General features: G+C 41.6%; 1 protein-coding gene across 1 annotated transcript; it reads left to right on the top strand.

The window, feature by feature from the left end:
* The first annotated feature begins 263 nt into the window (after positions 1 to 263).
* slc2a1b (solute carrier family 2 member 1b) lies at positions 264 to 18,579 on the top strand. The gene is made up of 10 exons (XM_080495049.1): positions 264 to 638; positions 11,667 to 11,762; positions 15,355 to 15,515; positions 15,853 to 16,093; positions 16,220 to 16,382; positions 16,963 to 17,150; positions 17,252 to 17,356; positions 17,599 to 17,700; positions 17,819 to 18,022; positions 18,337 to 18,579. Exons 1-10 carry the CDS (start codon positions 624 to 626, stop codon positions 18,535 to 18,537), a joined length of 1,476 nt encoding a protein of 491 aa, XP_080351175.1. The 5' UTR covers positions 264 to 623; the 3' UTR covers positions 18,538 to 18,579.
* The last annotated feature ends 3,509 nt before the right edge of the window (positions 18,580 to 22,088 follow it).

Below are 22,088 nucleotides of genomic sequence, written 5' to 3'. Positions count from 1 at the left end.
AATAAATATATTTCTCCATAGAGAGTTGCTTTTGTCAATGAGCACGACAATTAAAACGTTAATATTAAAAAAAGTTAATAAAAAAAAAAGGAAAGGAGAAAGGAGGGACTATTCGGGCGGTCCTTCAGTCATTGGCTGCTCCGGAGGACGGGCCTCCGGTTCATGGATACACCCCGTACACCAATTGCGTCAGCTACAATATATTAGCTGTGACACGACTCACGTCCCAGAAGAGCAGTTTCCATAGGCTGGACAAGGTTTTTTTTTTTTTTTTTGTGGTTTTTTTTAAACACCCTGTAAGACTTCACACACCCACGACGTGACGACGCTGAGAAGACCGACGACGGCAGCGACGCCACGCACCAGCGAGCGGAACAGAGACCCTCCATCATCCGGCTTTTTTTTTTTTTTTTTTTTAAAGAGAAAGATCCGTCTTTTAGACCAAAAATAAGAGAACTTTAGTGGAGTTTGTGTTTCTCAGCGGGAACAAACTCCTCAAGATGAGCCGTTTCTGAACGAAACCAGCGGGAGCGCCAGAGGAAGTTCTCTCATTGACACAAAAAAAAGAAGAAAAAGAAGACAAAAGATTTCCCGATTAAAGAGCCTCCATCTCCACAGCAGCCATGGACTCCGGAAAGGTATTTATATTGTGTATTTACAGGAGTGTCCAAGTCCTGTCAGACCTGTCCGGTCGCCGGTGCACGCCTGTCAGTGTGAGCCGCGGGGTTCAAGTGGGTTCACGGCGTTTTAACCGGGGTTGAGGAGGCGCGTGCACGTGGAGCGACGATACAGCTAAAATTCACGGCAGCACATTTTTACCCTGAACGCCCCCAAACACTCAAAAGTCACTTTCTGGCTCACTTCCCGGCGTTTTGGTGGCAAGTCGTGCACTCCGCGTCGTTTTATCTGCAACCCACCACGCGTGCTCACGCACCACTGTTCGGGTTGATACTGCTTTAAGTCTCCAAGCGAGAATAAAAGTTTAAAGGGGTGTATTGTATCTCGGTGTCCTGTTGTTGGATTCGGTGTGCGGCTTTTGTCGCGTGTCTCCCGCCTCGTGTTCATGAGTATGTTTGGGTACGTGATGCGCTGCTGTGTCGCTGCAGGCTGTTGCTAAGGTGGTCTTTCCCAGGAAGAAAAGCTAAAATATTTACTAAAACCCACTCGTCTTTACTCGGACCAGGAGTGTTTAGAGAGCAGCAGCACAACAGAAGAAATGTAAAACTATTCTAGGATGGTAATAGTTCATATAGTAGTGGTCACATTAGTGACGCTTTCTTCCACGTGCAGCCTAAAATACTCAAAATGCAATAGAATTGTGCATTTTAGCAATTTGCAGGTGCTCTCTTGCTTCCATACTAAAACAATGGGAGGATTTAACCTGGTTATTATAGATTATCGCAATACTTGGTTTCAGACGCATTTCAAAATCAGAAATTTAGGGGGAAAATGCTTCTTGAATAATGAAAAATTAAGAAAAAGCATTTAATACACTGCCGAGTGTTGATAAAAACAAACAATAAAGTATATAATCAAACATCATGTCAAAAGGAAAATTTACAATAGTGTTTATGTTGGTGTAATAAATGTGACGCAGGCATATCTTTACAATTCCCACCAACTTAAAAAGAAAACATCCAACACAAGGTCACTTTATCAATCCTAATTACACTATTACAGAAGACAATGCAGAAATAACCAAACACACTCCTGATTTAGGGTGTACTGACGGAAACCTGAAGGGAATTCTTCGGGTTTAAAAATCCTTCATTTAGCTTGAAAACGTACTTAAATTCTTGATACGTAACAAACAACATACTAATTTCCATTCTAAGTTGCTACTTACTAACAGTAACTTGAGGTTTTAGATACTTTTAAGCATTTTATTTTGATGATGGCTTTAGTTTTTTCTAAAATGTCAATGTATTGGACTTGAAATTTACTTTTTTTTTATCTCATCGGTAATGCTTCATCTGTTTATTTATCAAGACAGGCGTCATAAAGTGGATACACATGCTCATTATTTTGTTTTCAGTGCATTATGATGCTTGAACATACATCTACAACTGTCAATAACAAAAAAATATCAAACATTTTAGAGGCAGGAAGAAACACATTGCTTAAAAAAAAACCAAGACATGGAAATTGACAGTGACAGTGACACTGTGCTTTTCTAATCAATTTTAAGCACAGACAGTTATTCAGAATAAAAACGGAAGATCGACATCATCCTCAGCAAACAGCCACTTTTATGGTTATAATAACCCAGTGGCATCTCTGAGTTTTTACAAATAAACTGGTGAAGTTCATTGCTGAGGAAGAGAACGCGACTTATCTGCAGCTTGATAATCATGTCGCCGTCCTGTTATGGCTTATATTCTAAGTGTGCAAGCAGCACAGTGAGACACATATGCAAATACCCTCCACTCTTCTTCCTCCCCTTGCTCTTATCACTGATGTGAGAGCAGTTAAACCCAACACAGTCGCACGGGACAGCTCAGTCTGACATGGTGGCCTTAAAATGTCGCCCTCCCCTCCTCCTCCCCCTCCTCCTCCTCACTGCTCCTGTTCTGTCTCCCCACACTATTTTTCACCGTGTCCTGAATTGGCCTACCGGAGAGGTGTGCTGTCAAGTGATGGGAATAGTTCTCAATGTTCCCACTTCCCACTGTGACACCAACACAGCATATTTCCAGGGAGAGTGAGAGCCCGCTGAGCGAATGCACAGTTGCCAACACCGGGGCATTAGAGCCCTTGAGCCTCCCCCTTTCGCCGGGCTTCTCACTCCTCCTTTGTGTTTTGTTGCGTCCAGCAGTGCTGAACTGTTTGTGTGTGCGTCTCCTGCAGTTGTGCGCCGGATAATCGAAATCTCGTGGTCTGGATTTTCATACCTGGGTAGTGCTTAGCACTTGCGCGGCTTTGTGCAGATGATGTGCACAAAGTGTGCTATGGTTAGTTGAGCACGGGCGATTACACTGCAAGATACAGTTTAGTAAGTTAAAATACGGATGTTTTATTTACTGTGCATACATTGCCTGTGAAGCGATTGTTTCACAAAGGTGTGGTCCAATTTGTTACACACAATAGATGTGGCTATAACAGATGGCTTCACCATTTGTCCAAGTCCACATTGAAATATATATATATATATCTTTCACCCTCATTTACAGTAAACCAGTCTTCATTTTGTATTTGCATCAGTGTATATAGCACTTTCACAACGTCCACGCTGACTGAGTGCACATTCCTTCCTACACTTCTTCAATGGCATTATTCCCAAATACCAACTTTGTTTTGGAGTCAAAACTCTCCTGAGTTCTGGAAGAAAAAAACCCCAAACAATCTAATTACTTCCAAAGAGTACAGGTGACCTGCTCCGTTTTGATGGAGACCCTTAAAGTCGTAATACCCGACCGCCTCAACGGCAGGTATTTTGATTGGGAGTCCGGAGCCTCACATTGTGCAGCATTAATTGCGTCGTCTTAATGCCGCTCAATCCTCCCGCCCGCTTGAAGACTGTCCAGTGCTTCATTTCAATGTGCCTGAGTACTTTCCCTCAATATGTCTTATCACATAGCTGTCAGCCTGCTTGTAATGAGTCATAATGAGGCTTTGCTGCAGATTAAGAGATCGGGGAGGATTTTAATTGAGATGAATGGGGAAGCAGAGGTGCATGTTTGATTCGCTTTCTGTGGCGCACATCCTCGTTGGACGATTTCCTCTTCTGGCCGGTTCAACGCTGCTGCTGGACGACAGTGGGCCTCCGGGCTTCTTGTTCAACTGAGCGCTAATTTAAAAAGTGACGTCAAAAAGAAGGGCTGCGTTCATGATTGTTCTCGTCCCGTCTCTACACGTGTTCGCTGACCGATACATACAGTTGTGTCTTCTTCAAGTGAATGCACTCTGACACACTTTGGGTTTTCCTCCTCCACTCTTTTCTCATCATTGTATGAAACACTGAGTCCCTTTTATGAATAATCACAGTATCACACCCTTCCCGCCTTTCATGTCCTGGTACTAAAACACTTAAAAATTAAAGTCTTCATGATACAACTCATTTAACAGCTTTTCAAAAAAGTAAATCTTGAACTCTTGAATGTCTATTTACTATGACAAATCCCCCAAAACATATTTTGTGGTTCCTTCTACTTAAGTGTTTGTGATCATCATCACATTGAGTCATTTATCAATATATAAAGAATTAATCACTGATCATTGCTAAATCAAAGGACAGTCTATTCCTCCCTTGTTATATAACACACACGGTATATATAAATACGCTGTTACATTCTTCTTTTACTCCAATGTTGTGGTATTTAGGTTGGAATGCTGTGAGCTGCTGTGTCATCACAGTCCTATTGTTTGCACTGACAAGACAAAGTTGCCTGTAAACACAGCACACCTAAAAATACGCCTTATCTGATCCCTTTGTGATTGTTACTCCTGAAACACGAGACGCTGAAGCACCTTTACGTCGACTTTACTAAGAGTACCTCATTCTCATGCGAGTAAAATGTTTTTCACTGCGAGGCCGCGCGCCGATTTAACAGTATAAATCCATTGAATTCAGTTGAACTGGGCTGATTGTCCTTCTTTCCTGCAGTGACACAACAGAAAGCGCCGATCATTAAAGATGTATTGTCCTCGGTCCCATCCTGGTTATACCTGGACACCTTGAATACAAAGTTACGAGGAAGCAGCTCTCATAAGATGGCCAAACTTCCTCAACTGGCTCCTCCCAGCATCGCCCTGCAGAGATGGCTCATTCCATCATTATTATCTCATTTCGATATCTGTGAGCCAAAGTTCACGACTTAAGGCGAGGGCTTTACAAAGTACCCCCCCCCCCCCCCCCCCCCCCCACCTCAACGCAGCACATCAACTCTCCAAACATATTTCGGTAGATCTAATTACTACCAATGAAATAATTACAGGACCAGTACAGGATTAAAATCAATATGAAACACAACCTTGGTAATGTTAATCAGGATTCACAGTATGCTGTGAAAGTCACTGATTTCTGTAAACCGGAGGACGATTTACAGGAACACAATGCCCTTGTAAGGCTTATTAAGTTTTACTTATAAAGCCAGAAAAAAAGGATGGTCGGTCAAACATTCCACAAGTATCTGACAAGACTTCAGAGTTTCACTTGCTGCTCAGAAGTTCCTCCGAAAAGGTCAAAACGGACGCAATATAAATTTGGGCAGCGTCCTCTCGGGGCAGGATGTGCCGTCGGGGGGAGGGGGGGAGGGGCAGCTCTCAGCTGTGTAAGCCGAGCCCGAAGAGGTGACGTGAGGAGGGACGTGATGGCAGCAGCGTAGGCCAGGCTCATGAATTTGGCACACGGGAGACGAGGAGGGAACCCAAACCCACCAAGCTGCTGCCTCGTCTACCATCTTTTCTGAGTTGTTTTTACAATGTACGTCTCGATGAGGCCGAACGAGTCACATCCCAGAAAGTCATATCACGCTTTCGAGGGACTGTATTTGCACTTTTTGCTCCACTATATTTATGTGGCATCCTTAATTAGCTGATACGTTTCAGTATGAAACTTTAATGAAAAACTAAATGCTTTCTTGAATCTAGTTAATTGAAGTGGTTTACTTTTGTTGAGTAATATTTAATTGCAGGGCTTTTGTGTTGGTCCTTCTGGTCACGTAGCTACCTGAGATCGACTGATGATGTAAATGTTGGTTTTATTAGATTAAATTGACTATCTATACTTTACTCTACCGACATGTTTGCAGCTCTTTTCTCCTGTGGTTAATTGTTTTTTTAGTCCCAAAGTAAGTATTTTCTTGAATAAATGAATTTACCATGATACCATAATTGGTATATAAAAAAAAAAAAAAATCTGCACTACCGCTGTTTTTTGCACCATTTGTTTAGAGTTGGAGAAGAGCTTCTAGGAGAACTGCAGTTTAGTTTTCACATGCTTTCGCTAGTGCATAAACCTCTGTGAGTATGAGTTTGTGTGACTTTGTTTCCCCCCCATGAACCCTCCGTGTCTCCATACGTAAGTAGCGGGTCCTTTTATGGAGCCTGCCGTGTCGTCGACTCGTTTCCAAAGGAATGCAGTGCACACAAAACTACTGGACTTGGATGCAGAGTTGAATTATCAAACTTTATTCTTCATAGATGCATTTCATTGAACAGAGTCACAGTTCACTGTAAAAATGTTCAGTTCTTCATGAGTTAACAAGAGAGGATCCAGACTGTGTTTTGTTGACTTTGATGTTTTGACCTTATACTTAAATGGTGTTTGGATGTTGGCTCAAGCATAGATGTTGAATAAGTGGTTTATTTTTTGCTGTTGCGCACGTCCCCATTTGGATAAAACTCCCCCACCAGCTCTGATTCATTTCCTTATTATGCTGCATTGTCTTAATTCCAGTGAAGAGTGCCACGGTTTGGCTGCGTGACCCAGAAACAAGATACTATGACCAAATGAAGGGAGGTGGTTGTGTGACTGTTTACAGATGAGCTCGCATTCAATATGAAGTGCTCATGTCGTGCTTTACTTTTCACATGCAAAAAGGCAAGATTTGCATGGCTGGGTCCAGTCAGAGAGTCTTCTGAATGGGAGATGGCGATATGATAAATAAATATAGCTTCATTCACACTGACCCTTTGTATCAGGGGTGTCAAACTTATAACCCTTGGGCCAGATCCAGCCCCTTGTAGGGGACATTTCAACACAATTCTTAACTGCAAAGTTTAAAAAGGAAAAAAAAAAAAAATACAATCTTAGTTTGTCATCAAAACTAAACTCTATTTTTGGTCATTTGTTCCAAGTAACTTGTCCAAGAGAACAGTGATGAAGCTGTGCGAGCCCGTGAAGTAGCATTAGCTTCACATCCAAACTTGTGAGGGTGATTTTGTGAAATACAAGGCTGCAGATATAATGTGCCGTCTCTTACAAAAGCACCGCAGAGGACATTATATCGGATTTGTTTGGGGATTTGGAAAGCCTCATGAAGAACAAAGTCCAATCATTGGTTGCATTATTGAGATGTGACCAATTTCGAAGCCACAAATAGAAAATCTGAGATTTTGACATTTCACAGTATTTTGTGCCAGTAGGCTTCAGTTAAAAAACAAACAAACATATTTTTTTGATATTACAGCTACTCATTAAAAAAAAAAAAAAATTCATTTAGGGTTATTATTTGATCATTTGTTATTATTTTATCACTGGTCTGGCCTACTTGGCTGTTTAACCATGAACTTAAATTTGTTGACACTAATGGTAAATGCCTAAGAGAACCTAACATAAATTGTAGAATCTTTCTTTTTTTTTGTTTTTTGTTGCTATAGCCAGTTAGTTAAAGGCCCAAGTAAACTATTGTGCCTAACAAGATCTAAATCTAAACATAGATCTCAACAGCCAGGTTCTTGTTAACAGGCAGCTGAGTCAACAAACCCTAAAAAAACTCATTTGGAAATGTAAACACAACCAACAGCTCCTGATGGAACATTTTACCTTAAGTTAAGAGACAGAGGATGCAGTGGGGCTGGAAGTGGCTTCAAGGTTACAATCATGAAATAGTTTTATTGGGTGTGACTTTATTGTTTCTCCAGTGAGGAAGTCGCATATTATGCTGCCCTTCTTGTTCCCATATATACAAACTGTAATAGAACCATCTGCAGGCTTTTATTATTTTACAGAGGAAGAAGGGATCTGTTGAGTCAGTGGTACGAGACACTGTGTACTTGCTCTAGAAACACACCTATATACTCAGATTTGCATATACTCCTTTTTAAGAAAAGTCGTAAGAATTTTGGTCATATCTTTTTAAATACAAAAACTATTTGCACCCTGAAGCCAGCATGGCGGAATGTAGGTTACAGGTAAGGCTGTGGTTTTCATTTCACTTCAACACACACTGGTGTCCCAACTGTTTGCAGCTGGATTTAAACATCCACATGCAAGAGAGCGTTGTTTGCAACCGATTTGATGCTATTCCCAAAGGAAAGGGAGTCCAGAGATGACCTCTCCCACAAGGGGAATGACAGGATTTCACTGTTTATTGTGAAAAGCTGCTGGTAGATCTCTGCAACCTCGTGTGTTTTTCTTTTTCTTGCATAACAGCTTCTGGACCTCATCTATTCTGGTTGGTCTTCTTATTGGCACCGTTGCTAATTTAATGCCACTTCCCACAATACCAAACAGAGTGTAGGCATCGTCTGTGTGTGTGTGTGTGTGTGTTTATGTACTGGTTCTGAACAGCCCTGTTATGGACTTGATGACCCTCCAAACTCAAGATCCTATTGGTTCAGAAGCGAAGGTGGGTTTGCCAGTGTCTGTAACCAGGCCCATTTTTACAGTGAGCCAAGATGAAGTAACTTCACAAACACACACAAGGATTTGTTTCTCTCTCTCTCTCTCTCTCTCTCTCTCTCTCTCTCTCTCTCTCTCTCTCTCTCTCTCTCTCTCTCTCTCTCCTCATCAGCCCATGGAGGAGCTTCCCATGAAGGGACTTAGCCAGACAAATCCTTTATTTTTTTAGAGTGGCCAGTGGCACTTTGATTATATTGAAAAGGGACATTTTCAATCCTTTTTAAATAGTTTCTTAAGTCCGTGCTCCAAATGAAAAATGCAAGGGCTGTTTTGATTCCTCCTGCTTTGGGAGACTTCATGTAAACTCCAGACAATCTGCCCGAGGGCGGAAGACATACTTTGAAACCAACTAATTACTTTTAGTGACTTCAACGGTCGTTATATGAAAGGTGAAGCGGATTTCCCATCAGCTCACAAGTCATATTTTCTTACTTTCAAGTAGTTCTTTTCAAGACAGTTCTCAGACATTGGTCAGAGAGCGTTGAAAGGAATTTAAACAAGAAAAAAGAAACAACCTATAAAGTGCACTTGATGTAGCCTAATACATCTGATATGCATGGATGCATGGACTTTTATGGTGATGATGTTTGATTTTGTTCAACGTCAACAGTGGAACAAGCTTTTTGTACATTCCGACCCATCATAACTTCAAATGAGTGCTAGATATTTCCATTTAAAAACAGATTAGTGATTTTTTTTTCTTATTACCTACTTAAGATTCAAGATACCGGTACTCTATTTATCCCCTAGGGGCAATTTTAAATGGCACATACTGAGTAGTCCATGTAAAAATAACCGTAAAAACTTAGAAAACATCATAGCATAGAGAAAAAGGACACATAAACCACATAATAGATATCATAAATGCAATGAATACCCATCGAGAGTCCTCGTATAAATTGCATTGTGGTCTCAAGAGTTAGCAATCCTCATTTTGTTTGTACTTTTTATATTATTGAAATCATTATAACATGCTTTCAACAAACATACTGCAGCTAGAGAAAAAGCTAAACCCTTTAAATTTCAAACTTGCTTTTCAACAAATGATATAAATAGTTAATTTTGCAGACTGTTTTTTTTTTACATTGTCTGCAGTGGGTTAATTCAGCCATGTTTCATTTTAAGACACTGGCTATTGGTTTATTCTGTTGATGAAAAGACTGGACCAACCGGTTAGACTGAACCATTCTTTGAGTTCAACCAGGAACAGCAAGGGACAGGGGGGAAAAAAAATGCTCTGATCATAACTGATCTGGCAACGCACAGCGATTGTCTGGTGAATCGTGTTTTCTGTAGAATTTGGCAGCAGCAGTGTGAGCTGATGCACCCAGCCTGTTCGGTGTCAACAGTCCAAGCTGACAGTGGTGGTGGGGAATGTTTCCTTGGCACTCTTCGCCCCTCTTAATGCCAGTTAGCCATGGTTTTCCCGAGGCAGAGTACCATTCTCCATACCCGTTCTTCCATGGACGGCTTTGGCTGCTTCCAGACAGAAGATCTTTAGAACCAGTTTAATGAACATTACAAAAAAAACCAAAAAAACAACAACCTTCAGTGACCTCCTGAGTCGTCTTGTCTGAAGTCCGTATAGAAGATCTCAATGATGAATGAGAAATTCACAGTAATACACTATGTACAGGGTAAACTGGGTGAGGTAAATGTGTAGTTTTCTGGTGGATGCCAGGAACAAGAGGAAGCCAGACACACTTCAGGTTGACCTTTTTGAATTTGCTTTATTTTTTATTAAAAAAAAATTTTCATCATCTGTAAAATCAGACCCTGCTTGCACTTCCTCAAAAGACACGATAACATGAAATTATCTCCATTTAATTTGCACTGACATCCTCTCCCGCTGAGTTTTTGTGCATGTTTTCAAAAGAAAAGCAGCGACAGCCAACCTTGCGAAGGCATTTGTTGCCATAATATGAGGAAGCTATCTGGTGTGAATCACAGGACTCAAGGAAAAACATTAATAATCCAGACAAGATGACTTATTGTGAGATACAAAAGATTGAAATGGCAAACCTCTGCTTCGTCTGTTCTTAGATATAACCCACACAATGTTAACTTTATTGATAATATATGTGATTATGTAATGCACTTCTTGTGTAATGTCAAAAATTCTTTGGATTGTTCTCTTTCAGACACTTGGTATTTTCTAAATTGTCCACCAGTGTGAGAGGAAATGGTACTTGCTTATATGTGCATCGGAAAAAGAAAAAAAAAGACTATGAAAACAAACGTATATGAAAAACAGAGGTATACAGTAGCTGGAGGCTGCTGTCTTCCTGCCTGAGAGGAGGAAACAGACAGTGAAATGCTCTGCACTGGCTTATTAACTTTTCGGTATGAGGAAAATCTGTTCTAATCTACTTGGCTCTGCTGAGATCAAGCTGAAAATGAACTTTGTAATAACAGTTTGGGGAACCCAGACAAAAACAGACCTGGGACCATCCTGGACTTGTGTCACGGGGCGGGTTTACTTAACTGGATTGCTCTGGCGAGTAAAACCTGAGACCCAAAAACATTTACTGAGCCTGAGCTGAGCTTCACTGTAAACACAATCCTTGGTTATTAGATTTTTTTAAGGTATATTTAACCATTGTCCTATTAAATCGCATTGTCTTAGAAAAGATGTGATGTTCTTATTTCAGGATATAGCCTTCTCATTTTATCTACCTTTACCTCATTTGATGCTTTTATTATCTCAGGCTAATGTGTTTTAAATGTTCCCAGAAACATCACGGCAACTGGAAGTGGAGGCTGAAGGTGACGCTGTTTGTTTCGACATCTTTAAGGTTGCAGTAAAGAGGACTGAATGATGCCAAAAGAACAGGAGTTAACAGAAATAATAGTGACTCCTAAGTGGACACAACTACTTTGGCTGATCCCAAAACTAACAGTCGATTTCGCGAAGAGGAAATATAGAGACTCTCAGACACTTTTCACATTCGACCTAAGTATTGAGTAACAACCCCACAGAAACTTAAGTGATTATGCTTATTTCATATTAGTGCAACTACAAGTTAAAAACAACAACCAAAAAAAACAAAGTCTCAATCTGTGGTGTGGGTAAATACTGGATGCATTGTGCTGAAAACTGGCAGTAATTTCATTTCCAGTCCGTCAGCCGATATCTGTGGGAGCTCACAGTCAAGGAAGCTGTCGGCCAGCTGGAAAGGTGATCCCGGTGTTGATCTGATTATTCGCCCTCATCCCGGCTCTTGGACAAATGAATCTGTTTTTGTGTCTGCTTGGCAAGAGGATGAGTAAACTGGTCATGGCTTCACTGACTATACTCCTTCCTCTGTTTGCTCTCTTACAGCAAATAACCTTCCCGTTGATGATGAGCGTCGGAGCGGCTGTGATTGGCTCCCTGCAGTTTGGCTACAACACCGGCGTCATCAATGCTCCTCAGAAGGTAAGTCGTCGCACACTCGGTTGCTGTGTAAATATTTACATATAATACCAGGAGGTTTTTATGACTCATGTTGCTCACCAAAATGCAAAGCTGCTGGTTGTGTCAACTCGTCCGAAAGCTCACGGTTCACAGAGAATTTGATAGAAAATGCAGAGTCTGGGGTGGAAGGTGAGATAATAATAGCTGCATTCAGACAAAGGTCCAAGGACATCTGCATTAATAGACTGCACAAAGGAGTGTGTCTCTGCCCAAAGATGGACCTGTCCTGACCAGCAGCCGACCGGGAAACACTTCAGCAATGAAATGTCGAAGACATCAAAAGTGGGTCGACAGTCACCTCTCCCCATAAGACAACAAGCTTATAGGAAAACAGTTTCCAGACCCCCCGAAGAGTAAAAGCTCCGGTGTGTTTTTATTAACAGACAGGTATAGTAAAGACGCTCATTTCCTGGGGAATGTCCACATTGCATGGTGCGTTCATAACAACCGTGCGTGGGCCTGAACACACCCTATGGCCATACAGATGTCTCCTCACAGGTCACAGGTGTGTCTTGTGTTTACCTCTGGTATACACCAATGCCGCCGTTTCCCGAAGACCGGCTCTCAAGAAGAGCTTCTTTTCGATGATCATGAACTGTTGCCCGTCATCACACTGTGAAGTGGGAGTACAATTATTCAAATATTAAAAAAGTGAAACATGCGCACAGGATTAATTGGACAGTTGTGTGGGAAAGATATTGTTTAGCATGAAAAAGCCACCATTTCTTTCTTTTTTCTCATTTCTTTTTTTTCGGCCAGACACTTGCGGCCTGCACACACTGTATATCACATTATGCAATCGTGTATTTTGCTTCGGGAACATGGCGGTGGGTGTTGGGGGGGTGGCACGTTCACAATAATATCAGCACGTGTTGGGCTTCATGCGCAGCCTTGTGAGTGGATCAGCGAGGGGCTATAGACTTAGAGGGAGGCGGTGAATATGTGGTCTGTAACACAGTGGACTTGTGTGAACCTGTCCAACCAAGTCTCCCTTTCATAATCTCCAACCTTAGTCTCACACATATATACACACACACACAAGCACACACACACCAGCATTTTCAGGTCAAAGTACATGGTTATTAGTTAAGAACTTGAGGCTGCTCAACACAGGCTTTTAATCCTGCATTATGAGGGCTTCTGAGGCAATTTTTTTCTAAAGTAGGCTTTTATCGTGCGGAACAGCACTTAAGATCATCACCAGCACTTTTTTTTTCCAAGTGCTTGTGTGTTTGAAGGCTGCAGTGATGCTGCTGTTGGTGACGGAGGCCACGCGCTGATTAGATATGCTATTTCAAGGGCCTTTTCCCGAGCGCTGCCGCTGTTCGGCTTCTCCACGTCTGCCCGATCGACGCTTCCAACTGTAAACCATAGTAAAAGAAGTGCCAATGGGGCTTTTATCTATGTTTTATTCAAGTTAAACGTAAATGCTTTTTCCCCCTATCATGTCAGGCTGTTCTTTTTGAAACGACACTTGTTTTATAAAATGTATCACATGTGCCTGTAATCTGGAATATTTTGCATCCTTTAAAAAATTCCTTGTGAAAGAAACTTATCATGGTCCATAGAAACAAAGAAAACACAAGAAAGACTTTTATTTTCTAAGTCCTCACCTTGACCTGGACGCCATTCAGCGCCGAAGCCGGCGACTTGCTGCCAGTCTGGCGTCATATGAACGGACAGCCTGTTACATTGTGTATTTGGAGTCAGCTGGACTGTGCAAAGTAGGGGGTAAAACTGCCACAGAGATTGGAAAGCAGTAATAGTTCTTCTGAAGGCCATGCCTTTCTGTTTTTTTTGTTATTTTTTAATACTGTATATAACATTAGTTTAACTCGCATATAGGATTTATTCATGCCCCTGAATCGACTGTATAAAATAAGTGCTTTCAGTGATGATTACATCTACTTATCACCTCGATCTGCAGCTTTATTAGAGTTTTACAGAACATCTTAAAATAACCATCATCATTATTGCTTGTGGAGAAGATCCAATGTTTTCAGTGTGCGAGCAACTGTCTGCCAGGCAACAGATGGAAAATAAGTGAAGTAACAGCTGAAAATCTGAGTCGCTGAAGAGGACGATATCGTGACTAGAACTAAAGTGAGTGAATATAGCACATGGAAGACAAAAAGCATGAGGTGACTACAACATACACCTCACTGAATCATAAAGGGCGATTAGGAAAAGGGAAAAAGTTATTCTCACGACTCGAAATAAAAGCAAATTATAAGTATTTTCAGATGAATGTTCTTGCAAAGTCAAAAGTGATTGGGTTTTAATACTTTAAATGGTGAACTTATTGACTTCAAGTGGTTCAGACATTGAGTTAGATAATTGGTTGGCACTGCTCCGCTATATTGTATTTAACAGTGCTTGTGTATGTACAAAGATAGAGTTGGCTTCCTCTAAAAAAAGCAGGTCTAAAGGGTAGATGTGATGGGAGGAAGGTCAGGGGCGCAGTACACTATAAGATAACATGCTTGGAATATCACCAGGCGAGGTCTTGTGAGTGTAAGTTGATAGTGGATGTGCCCCGCTCTCCATGTTCCGCGGTATCGGAACATCATTCCATACATCTCCCGCCGTCGCAAGAAAGTGCTTTACGACTGGCTCATGAGGACACTGCTGATCTTTGCGTCCACATGCCAGCATTGAGATCGAGAACACCAAGACCTACCTAGTTGGGATCACGTCCAAGCGTTCAAAGCAAACGTGTGCGTGATGTTTCATCACAGCAGAAGCGCCTGACGCGACTGGGTCGACGCGACGCGAGGGCGGAGGGGGTTTGCAGTGATGGTGAGACATATTGGTTGCAGCTGAGGTGGTGACCTTTCGTAATCACGTTAGTTGTCACCATGACGCACACGTTAACTGGCGCCAGCAACGCTGGATGGAACCCAGTGACTGCTGAGCGTTGTCAACACAGCCGGAGATGATGTGACACACAACGGGGAAGGGGAAGGAAACCTGACACCTGGCTGGTCAACTTCCTGGTCACCAGCAAGTTGGGGAAATGATTGCACGTGCTGCCACCTGCTGGACTCACACAGTAGTGGCAGCCGGGGGTGTTTCTCCAGAAAGAGGAAAACAACCGGCACCTGATCTGATTCTGGTGGGATTGTGTTACCGTGACGATCACATTACACTTTTATACGTTTTCTAATTTGAAAGGGGAACATGGTCCTAATTCTTTTAATGGGCCACTTCATTAAGTATAGTCACACAATTTGATGTGCTCCGGAGCTAATGAAATTTAGTTCTTTATGAAATAATCACAGGGCTTTTTGTGATTCTCTAGGATAATTGTTGTTATAGTCGAAGGTGACATTCATGTTTCCCCTTTTTGGAGAAAAAAAAACAATTCATTATGTACTGTATAATTGAACTTAATATATATATCGGTGAATTAAAACCGCTTTTACAATCTGAGGCTAAACTGAGCAATATTGTAGCAGAGGTGTAGTTCTGGGTCACATTTAACCGTAGCATGTGTGCTGAATACAATGGCTTGTCGCACTTTTATAACAAAATGTGTCTTTCCGTTTGGTAGACCATTGAGAAATTCATCAACGAGACGTGGTCTCAACGTTACAATGAGCACATCTCCCAAGACTCCCTCACGGCCGTCTGGTCCATCGCCGTTGCCATCTTCTCTGTTGGAGGCATCTTTGGCTCCTTCTCTGTCGGACTCTTTGTCAACCGCCTGGGAAGGTAAGCAATCAACCCGAAACCTTCCAAATACCGAAGTACAACTGCAGTTTTTTTTACTATTCGCACTTTCTGAATGTATTAATTAGAGGTTTATACTAAATGAATACATATCTAATTTCCGAGCTTAATAAAGGTAATCGATCTTGGACTAACTCTTTAAAGGTATGATGTTGTTTATTCAGAGTCGACAGAAAAAAGACAGTTATCAAGGATATCAAACCTATCGTGTTGAAATGTCATAGTTAACTTATTTCACTGAGAGTGCCGGTGTTGGTGGGCTCTTTTACTGAAAGAAATGTTTGGAACGTAACTCTGTCTCGTTCTTTGATTCTCTCAGGCGGAACTCGATGCTCATGGCGAACATCTTGGCCTTCATCGCGGCCGCTCTGATGGGATTTTCCAAGTTGGCCGCCTCCTGGGAAATGCTGATCATTGGCCGCTTTGTGGTCGGTCTCTACTCCGGCCTCTCCACAGGTTTTGTGCCCATGTACGTAGGCGAAGTGTCCCCAACAGCCCTGCGAGGGGCCCTGGGCACGCTGCACCAGCTGGGCATTGTCGTCGGCATCCTCATTGCACAGGTCGGCGCACAGAAGTTGTTTCTTTACCGTTGCCGTCAATGTGACCTCGCGGTGCAATTTATGCGATGTTGCAAACGCACAAGACGTCGCAGACGCTTCATTCGTTTTTTTGCGGGTTTTTTTCAGGTATTTGGCTTGACGAGCATCATGGGGAACGATGAGTTGTGGCCACTCCTCTTGGGCTTCACCTTCCTCCCGGCTGTAATACAATGTGCCGTGCTGCCTCTCTGCCCCGAAAGTCCCCGATTCCTGCTGATCAATAAGAACGAAGAGAACAAGGCAAAGAATGGTGAGTGCACACACACATACTCAAGCGTACAGTGGCATAATGTATTCCCTCGTCACTACATTTAGCCTTCAGCACCATGCGCTTCACTTGAGCTATAATCCAAGTTGTCAATCCACATCTTGACATTTTGGTGCAAAATAGCTGGTCCTTCAAACGTACCGCAATATGTTTTCACATTTCTGACCACACAAAGTGACAACAAGGACAGATACAGACATGCACACTTGATAGTAATATAATATAATTTTGTGTATTTTTAAAATTATTATTGGTTTTTAAAGTAATGTAAAGTCTGAGGCGATAACCTTTCTAAAATGTATTGGCACAAATAGTATAAAAGAATGCTTGATCATGTAAAAATACATCAAATTAAACAAAAGAACCTCAGCTACAAGAATGCACCAGGAATATATATACTGTATATATATATATATATTTTTTTTTTTTTTTTAATTTTCCAAAACAACATCATCAAACATTTACCGAATAACAGCCCCAGCCAACTTGCCACACACACAAACTATACATTAAAATGAGACTTCAGTGCGTACGATAATATGAGGATTTCAACACATTTCAGTGTTGAAGAAGCTCCGGGGCACCACAGATGTGAGCGCTGACATGCAGGAGATGAAGGAGGAAAGCCGACAGATGATGAGGGAGAAGAAGGTGACCATCTTGGAGCTTTTCCGCTCGCCTCTCTACCGCCAGCCCCTCATGGTCGCCGTCATCCTGCAGCTCTCCCAGCAGCTGTCTGGAATCAACGCTGTGAGTCTCAAGGGTCACGTCGTCACGTTGGAGAGATGTGCAAATAAATCTGTGATAGGAAAAAGATTTTTGAATCGGCCGCCATTGTTGTACTTTTTCAGATATTTTACTACTCAACTCTGATCTTTGAGAAAGCCGGAGTTGCACAGCCTGTCTACGCCACCATCGGAGCTGGAGCAGTCAACACAGCGTTCACTGTTGTGTCGGTAAGTTCCGCAAAGTTTGAACCTTTCAGAACCAAATCGTTACCATAGTCAGGATCAAAAAGAAAAATCAAAGTGTGCCCTTCTCAAATACTTATCAATGGGCAAATACTGAGGAACTCTGAATAATTGTATTCCAAATTGTTAGACTCGTCAATCAAAATCATACACTATCAATGCTGTAGTACTAAATGTATGTTGGATGGATTATTCCTGACAATGGATTTCCTCCATTCCCCGTGCAGCTGTTTGTTGTAGAGCGCGCTGGACGCCGATCTTTGCACCTGCTGGGGCTGCTGGGAATGGCTGGATCTGCCGTCCTGATGACTGTCGCTTTAGCCCTGCTGGTAGGTGTATTGTTTGAAAAAAAAAAAAAAAAAACACAATCCTCAAAGGTCTTATGACCGGGAAATACCATAATGAACAAATTGTTGACTCTTGTTTTCTTGTCCTTTGTTCTTGCAGGAACAATACAAATGGATGTCATATTTGAGCATCGTTGCCATTTTTTCCTTCGTGGCCTTCTTTGAGATTGGACCAGGTCCCATCCCATGGTTCATCGTGGCCGAGTTGTTCTCGCAGGGCCCCAGGCCCTCGGCCATGGCCGTAGCTGGGTTCTCCAACTGGACCGCCAACTTCATCGTAGGAATGGCCTTCCAGTATATCGAGGTGAGTTGGTTGAAATGAATGCAGGCGTTTAGGATTCGATCCCCCTCCCACTGGCTTGTATTGGCAGTTTTTCCTCATTGTGTGGCGACAGTGCCTCACAAATTAAAAACAAATAATTTAGAGGAAATCTGGGGGCATTCCGAGAAAATAAAGTCAGCAATAGATAAGTGAATGCACACAGCTCCTTCATGCTTAAGAGCTATAAAATGTTGATTAAAAAACTGTAAGTAATGAAAGTCTCAGAGTCAAGAAATGCACTAACTCAACGATCGCCACTAAATAGCCACTTCCTTTCTTTTTGTGTCTCTTTGCAGAAGTTGTGCGGCCCTTACGTGTTTATCATCTTCACTGCGCTGCTGCTCACGTTTTTCATCTTCACATACTTCAAAGTGCCAGAGACCAAGGGCCGGACGTTTGACGAGATTTCGGCTGGCTTTCGCCAGACGGCCGCTCCGGGGAGAGAGAAGCACTCGCCCGAGGAGCTGAACAGCCTGGGAGCCGACTCTCAGCTCTGAGCCGCCGTCTCTTTAAACTTTTCTAACAAACGCTTTCTCAGGCCGCCGAGGGGGAGGGGGAGGGGGGAGGGGAGGAGGTGAGCGAGAGCGGTCTGCTGACTAGAAGTAGACAGATCCACTGGTAGAATAACTTTTCACACTGTCACCACATTTCGGGCGTCATTTACCAAACGCAAAACGGACCGACGTGGCTCTCCAATCATGACGTCCTCGACTGCTCCTCTCATGTCACCCAAAGAAAGGAGAACTTGATGGGCACTGTGTCGCCTGGTGGATGTGGAGAGAGTTGAGGATAGATGGGGAAAAGTTTTCCTTTTTTAATTTTTTCTTTTTCTTTTTAAAGATATCGTTTAAGAAAGGAAAAGAAAAATTGCTCTGCATCAATCAAAACCAGCCTTTTTTTTAAAAAAAACCAACTTTTTTTCACTGAGTATGTCACCGATATGTGCTTTCGCTCTGTTACGACACAGTGAGTTTGTTTTTATCTGGTGAGGGAGTGCTGCAACTGCAGACAAAAATAAGGTCACTGTGCAAAAACTCTTTGTTTTTGTTTTGTTTATTATACTGTAATGCTGTATTACTGTAGACTTAGCACTGTAGACGCTGCACAGCTCTGCTGTTTCTGTCCACCAGATGGGGCACTGGATTTAAAAGAAAAAAGAAAGAAAAAAAGGTCTCAGTGCTCCACTGTACATCTACCTTTTTTCAGAGAAAGTTACTGAGTACACAAACTGTGATAAGTTGTTTTAGTATCCCTAATAAAATGTATTAGATTAGCAGTAGATTGCCATAAATTATATAAATATATATTTGTTACTTATTTTACAACTGTATTCCTTTTTTTTTTTTTTTTTCTTAGGGAAGCATTTTTGTGCTTAAAATGTAATATTCATCTTTTTAAAAGACAAAACCACATCCAATTGGAATTCAATTTAACTTTATTTATATGGCACCAAATACAACACAGTCATTTCTAGATGCTTTTAACAGAGAAAGGAGAAAAACCCCAAACAAATAAACAATATATTGACAAATAATTCTCAATTGCTGCATTTACACTCCATTCTATTAGTTGAAATGAGGAGAACTGTGCAGCAGTTTCTGGTCAGAGTGGTCTGATCTGCACTGAGAGCTTCTGTCTGGATGAGGATCCTCATTTAAAATCTTGTGAGATTCCCTGCGAGAGCTTCCAGATTAAAGCTTGAGAACCTTGTCTGTCCCTCCGTGACAAATGCGGAGCATCTTCAGAAGAATGAAAGAAAGAAAAAAAAACCCCATGAGGACCAAAATGAGATGCTTGTTGCAGTGCTGCAGGGTATTGTGCTGTATTATCCTTTCTGCCCGGTTCTACTCTTCTCCACTCCAGCTCACGTTGCCTTGCCGATCGCTGCTGTGTCACCTGTTGAGCCTGTCCTCTTTAAATGCCTTGTTTGAGGAAAGTTATCCTTTTCTTTTTTTTAAGCAGCACTTTATTGTTCATGGTGATATAACTCTGGAAAAAAAAACACACTGAGGTGTTTTCATTTGTTATTATTATTATTATTATCATTCACAGTGTGGGATCTTTGTAACGAAATAGAGACTGAAGTACTGCTGATGAACTACTTGATGCTTCGGAACGGGAATGTGCGTGCAATGGTTTCGATCAATCGGGGTCTTGTGTGCACACAGTGATGATAACATCCAAATCCAAACCTTTCATTGAAAACTTTTTAATCATTCCAGAAGAGCATTGGTTGTCCATTTTGCGTGTCATGGATCTTTACAGTGTGTAACTTTATTATTGTTATTTGATGGGCAGTTGTGTCCATTTCAGAGAAGCACTGTAGCATCCACTCTTTATTTTTTTTAAAGTTTGTCGCATGGTTTTCACATATCTTCACCAGCAAAAAAAAAACAACAACATTTATTGTCACCAAAACATGCACTTCCTCATACGAGCTGATGTCAAATATTAAAAAAAACCAACAACTGTATTTTATGTACATATATTCACAATTTTGTCTGGGCATCGAGTCCTTCATGTTCCCTGTGGCCTTTAAAATCTCATGACACAGTTTGGCGGTTGAAACGCGGGATGATGTAAATATTAACACACTCAAGCCTCCTTCGCTCAAAGATTTGTGCTTCTAGAGGGTTTATCGTCGATAAGTTATTAGCACCATAGATATGTACATTTACAGGCATTTCTAGACTTCTGTCGCCTTCTGATTTGATACCTGACACTATTGTTGACACCTGATAATACCATAATAAGTTTATTTCAGAATTTACACATAAGGATTGTTTTCAGTAGTGTTAGCGCACAGAGCTTATTCTAGTATTTGTAATAATGAAAAAAGACATCTGTGTGTATGGTATTGGAGCGCTCCCCCCCTGTAGGGGAATACACATTGTGATGGATGGTGCCATGAATGATTTAAAGGAAGAATAAAAGAAATCATGCATACGGATTGGGAGTTTGACGCGTCCAGTTTGTGACTCGAGTGTAAATGAAACCTAAACTAATGTGATTTATTTACGCGGAAGCAGCTGGTGTGCTCTTGTAAACACAACTTTGACATATTTAACCCGCTTTTTGAGTTTAATTAGCAAACGTTTATTTACACACCCAGCGTACGTGGAGTGGGAGAAGCATTAATTTACAGCTATCACACCTAAGTTCTCACATTGATTTGCACTGAGACCTGAGGGAAATATCCGACTGCAGATGTTGGGGTTCACTCTTCTGACTGCGCTTTGGTTTTTCTCAGTATAGCATCGAGTGTTTTTTTGTTGCTATTTTGTTTTCACTCATCGTGTCTGGAGGCGGCAAATAAATTCTGATTGAAATAGGAACATTCTGAAAAACAATGAATTCAAACACACGAGGAGAGGGGTTTTAATTAGGTATAATAAGTCGTGATGCAAAGACATACTGTTGCAAAAACACATTTCCAATACCAAACGTTTGATTTCAGAATTGCTTTACAGTAAAAACGTCTTGATATGTGTCGAAACACCAAATATATATACACCAAAGTATGTCTTCTTTCTAAGAGCATGTTCAGTTTCAGGTCAGCAAGTCGGAGCTCGGCTGAAGTTGATCCTGAGTGACGTGTGCGGAAAAAAAAAAAAAGAAAGATAGACTCGTTACAGGGCCACGACACACACTCACATTAACACCTATAGTCAAGTTGAAGACATTAATTCACTTAACAAGCTTGTCTGGGCTTGTAGAGAAAAGTCCAACAAGCCCGGGATAGATTCAACAGATCTTCACACTGTGATGTGCTAACCACTCAACATATGGGACATATACAAAGTGGAGTAAGTATAAAGTAATTCTGCATTTTCGATGAACAAAATAAAACGACTTTTCCTGGATGACACAGGCATGTATCATCCAAGAAGGTTCTTCACTCAGATTATTCCATTACAGTAAAATAAGATGTTTGCCATGTGCTGCTGCAAAAGGTGAGTCACATAGAACTCTGTTCAAACAGCTTTTCCAAAAGGAATCGAAAAAGTGTGATGATTATCGACAACCCGACTGGCAGAGATGTGATTGC

Source organism: Blennius ocellaris (genome assembly GCF_963422515.1).
Source record: "Blennius ocellaris genome assembly, chromosome: 4".
Classification (NCBI taxonomy): Eukaryota; Metazoa; Chordata; class Actinopteri; order Blenniiformes; family Blenniidae; genus Blennius; species Blennius ocellaris.
Note: the sequence above shows the minus strand (reverse complement) of the source record. Positions and strands in the feature narration are given on the sequence as shown.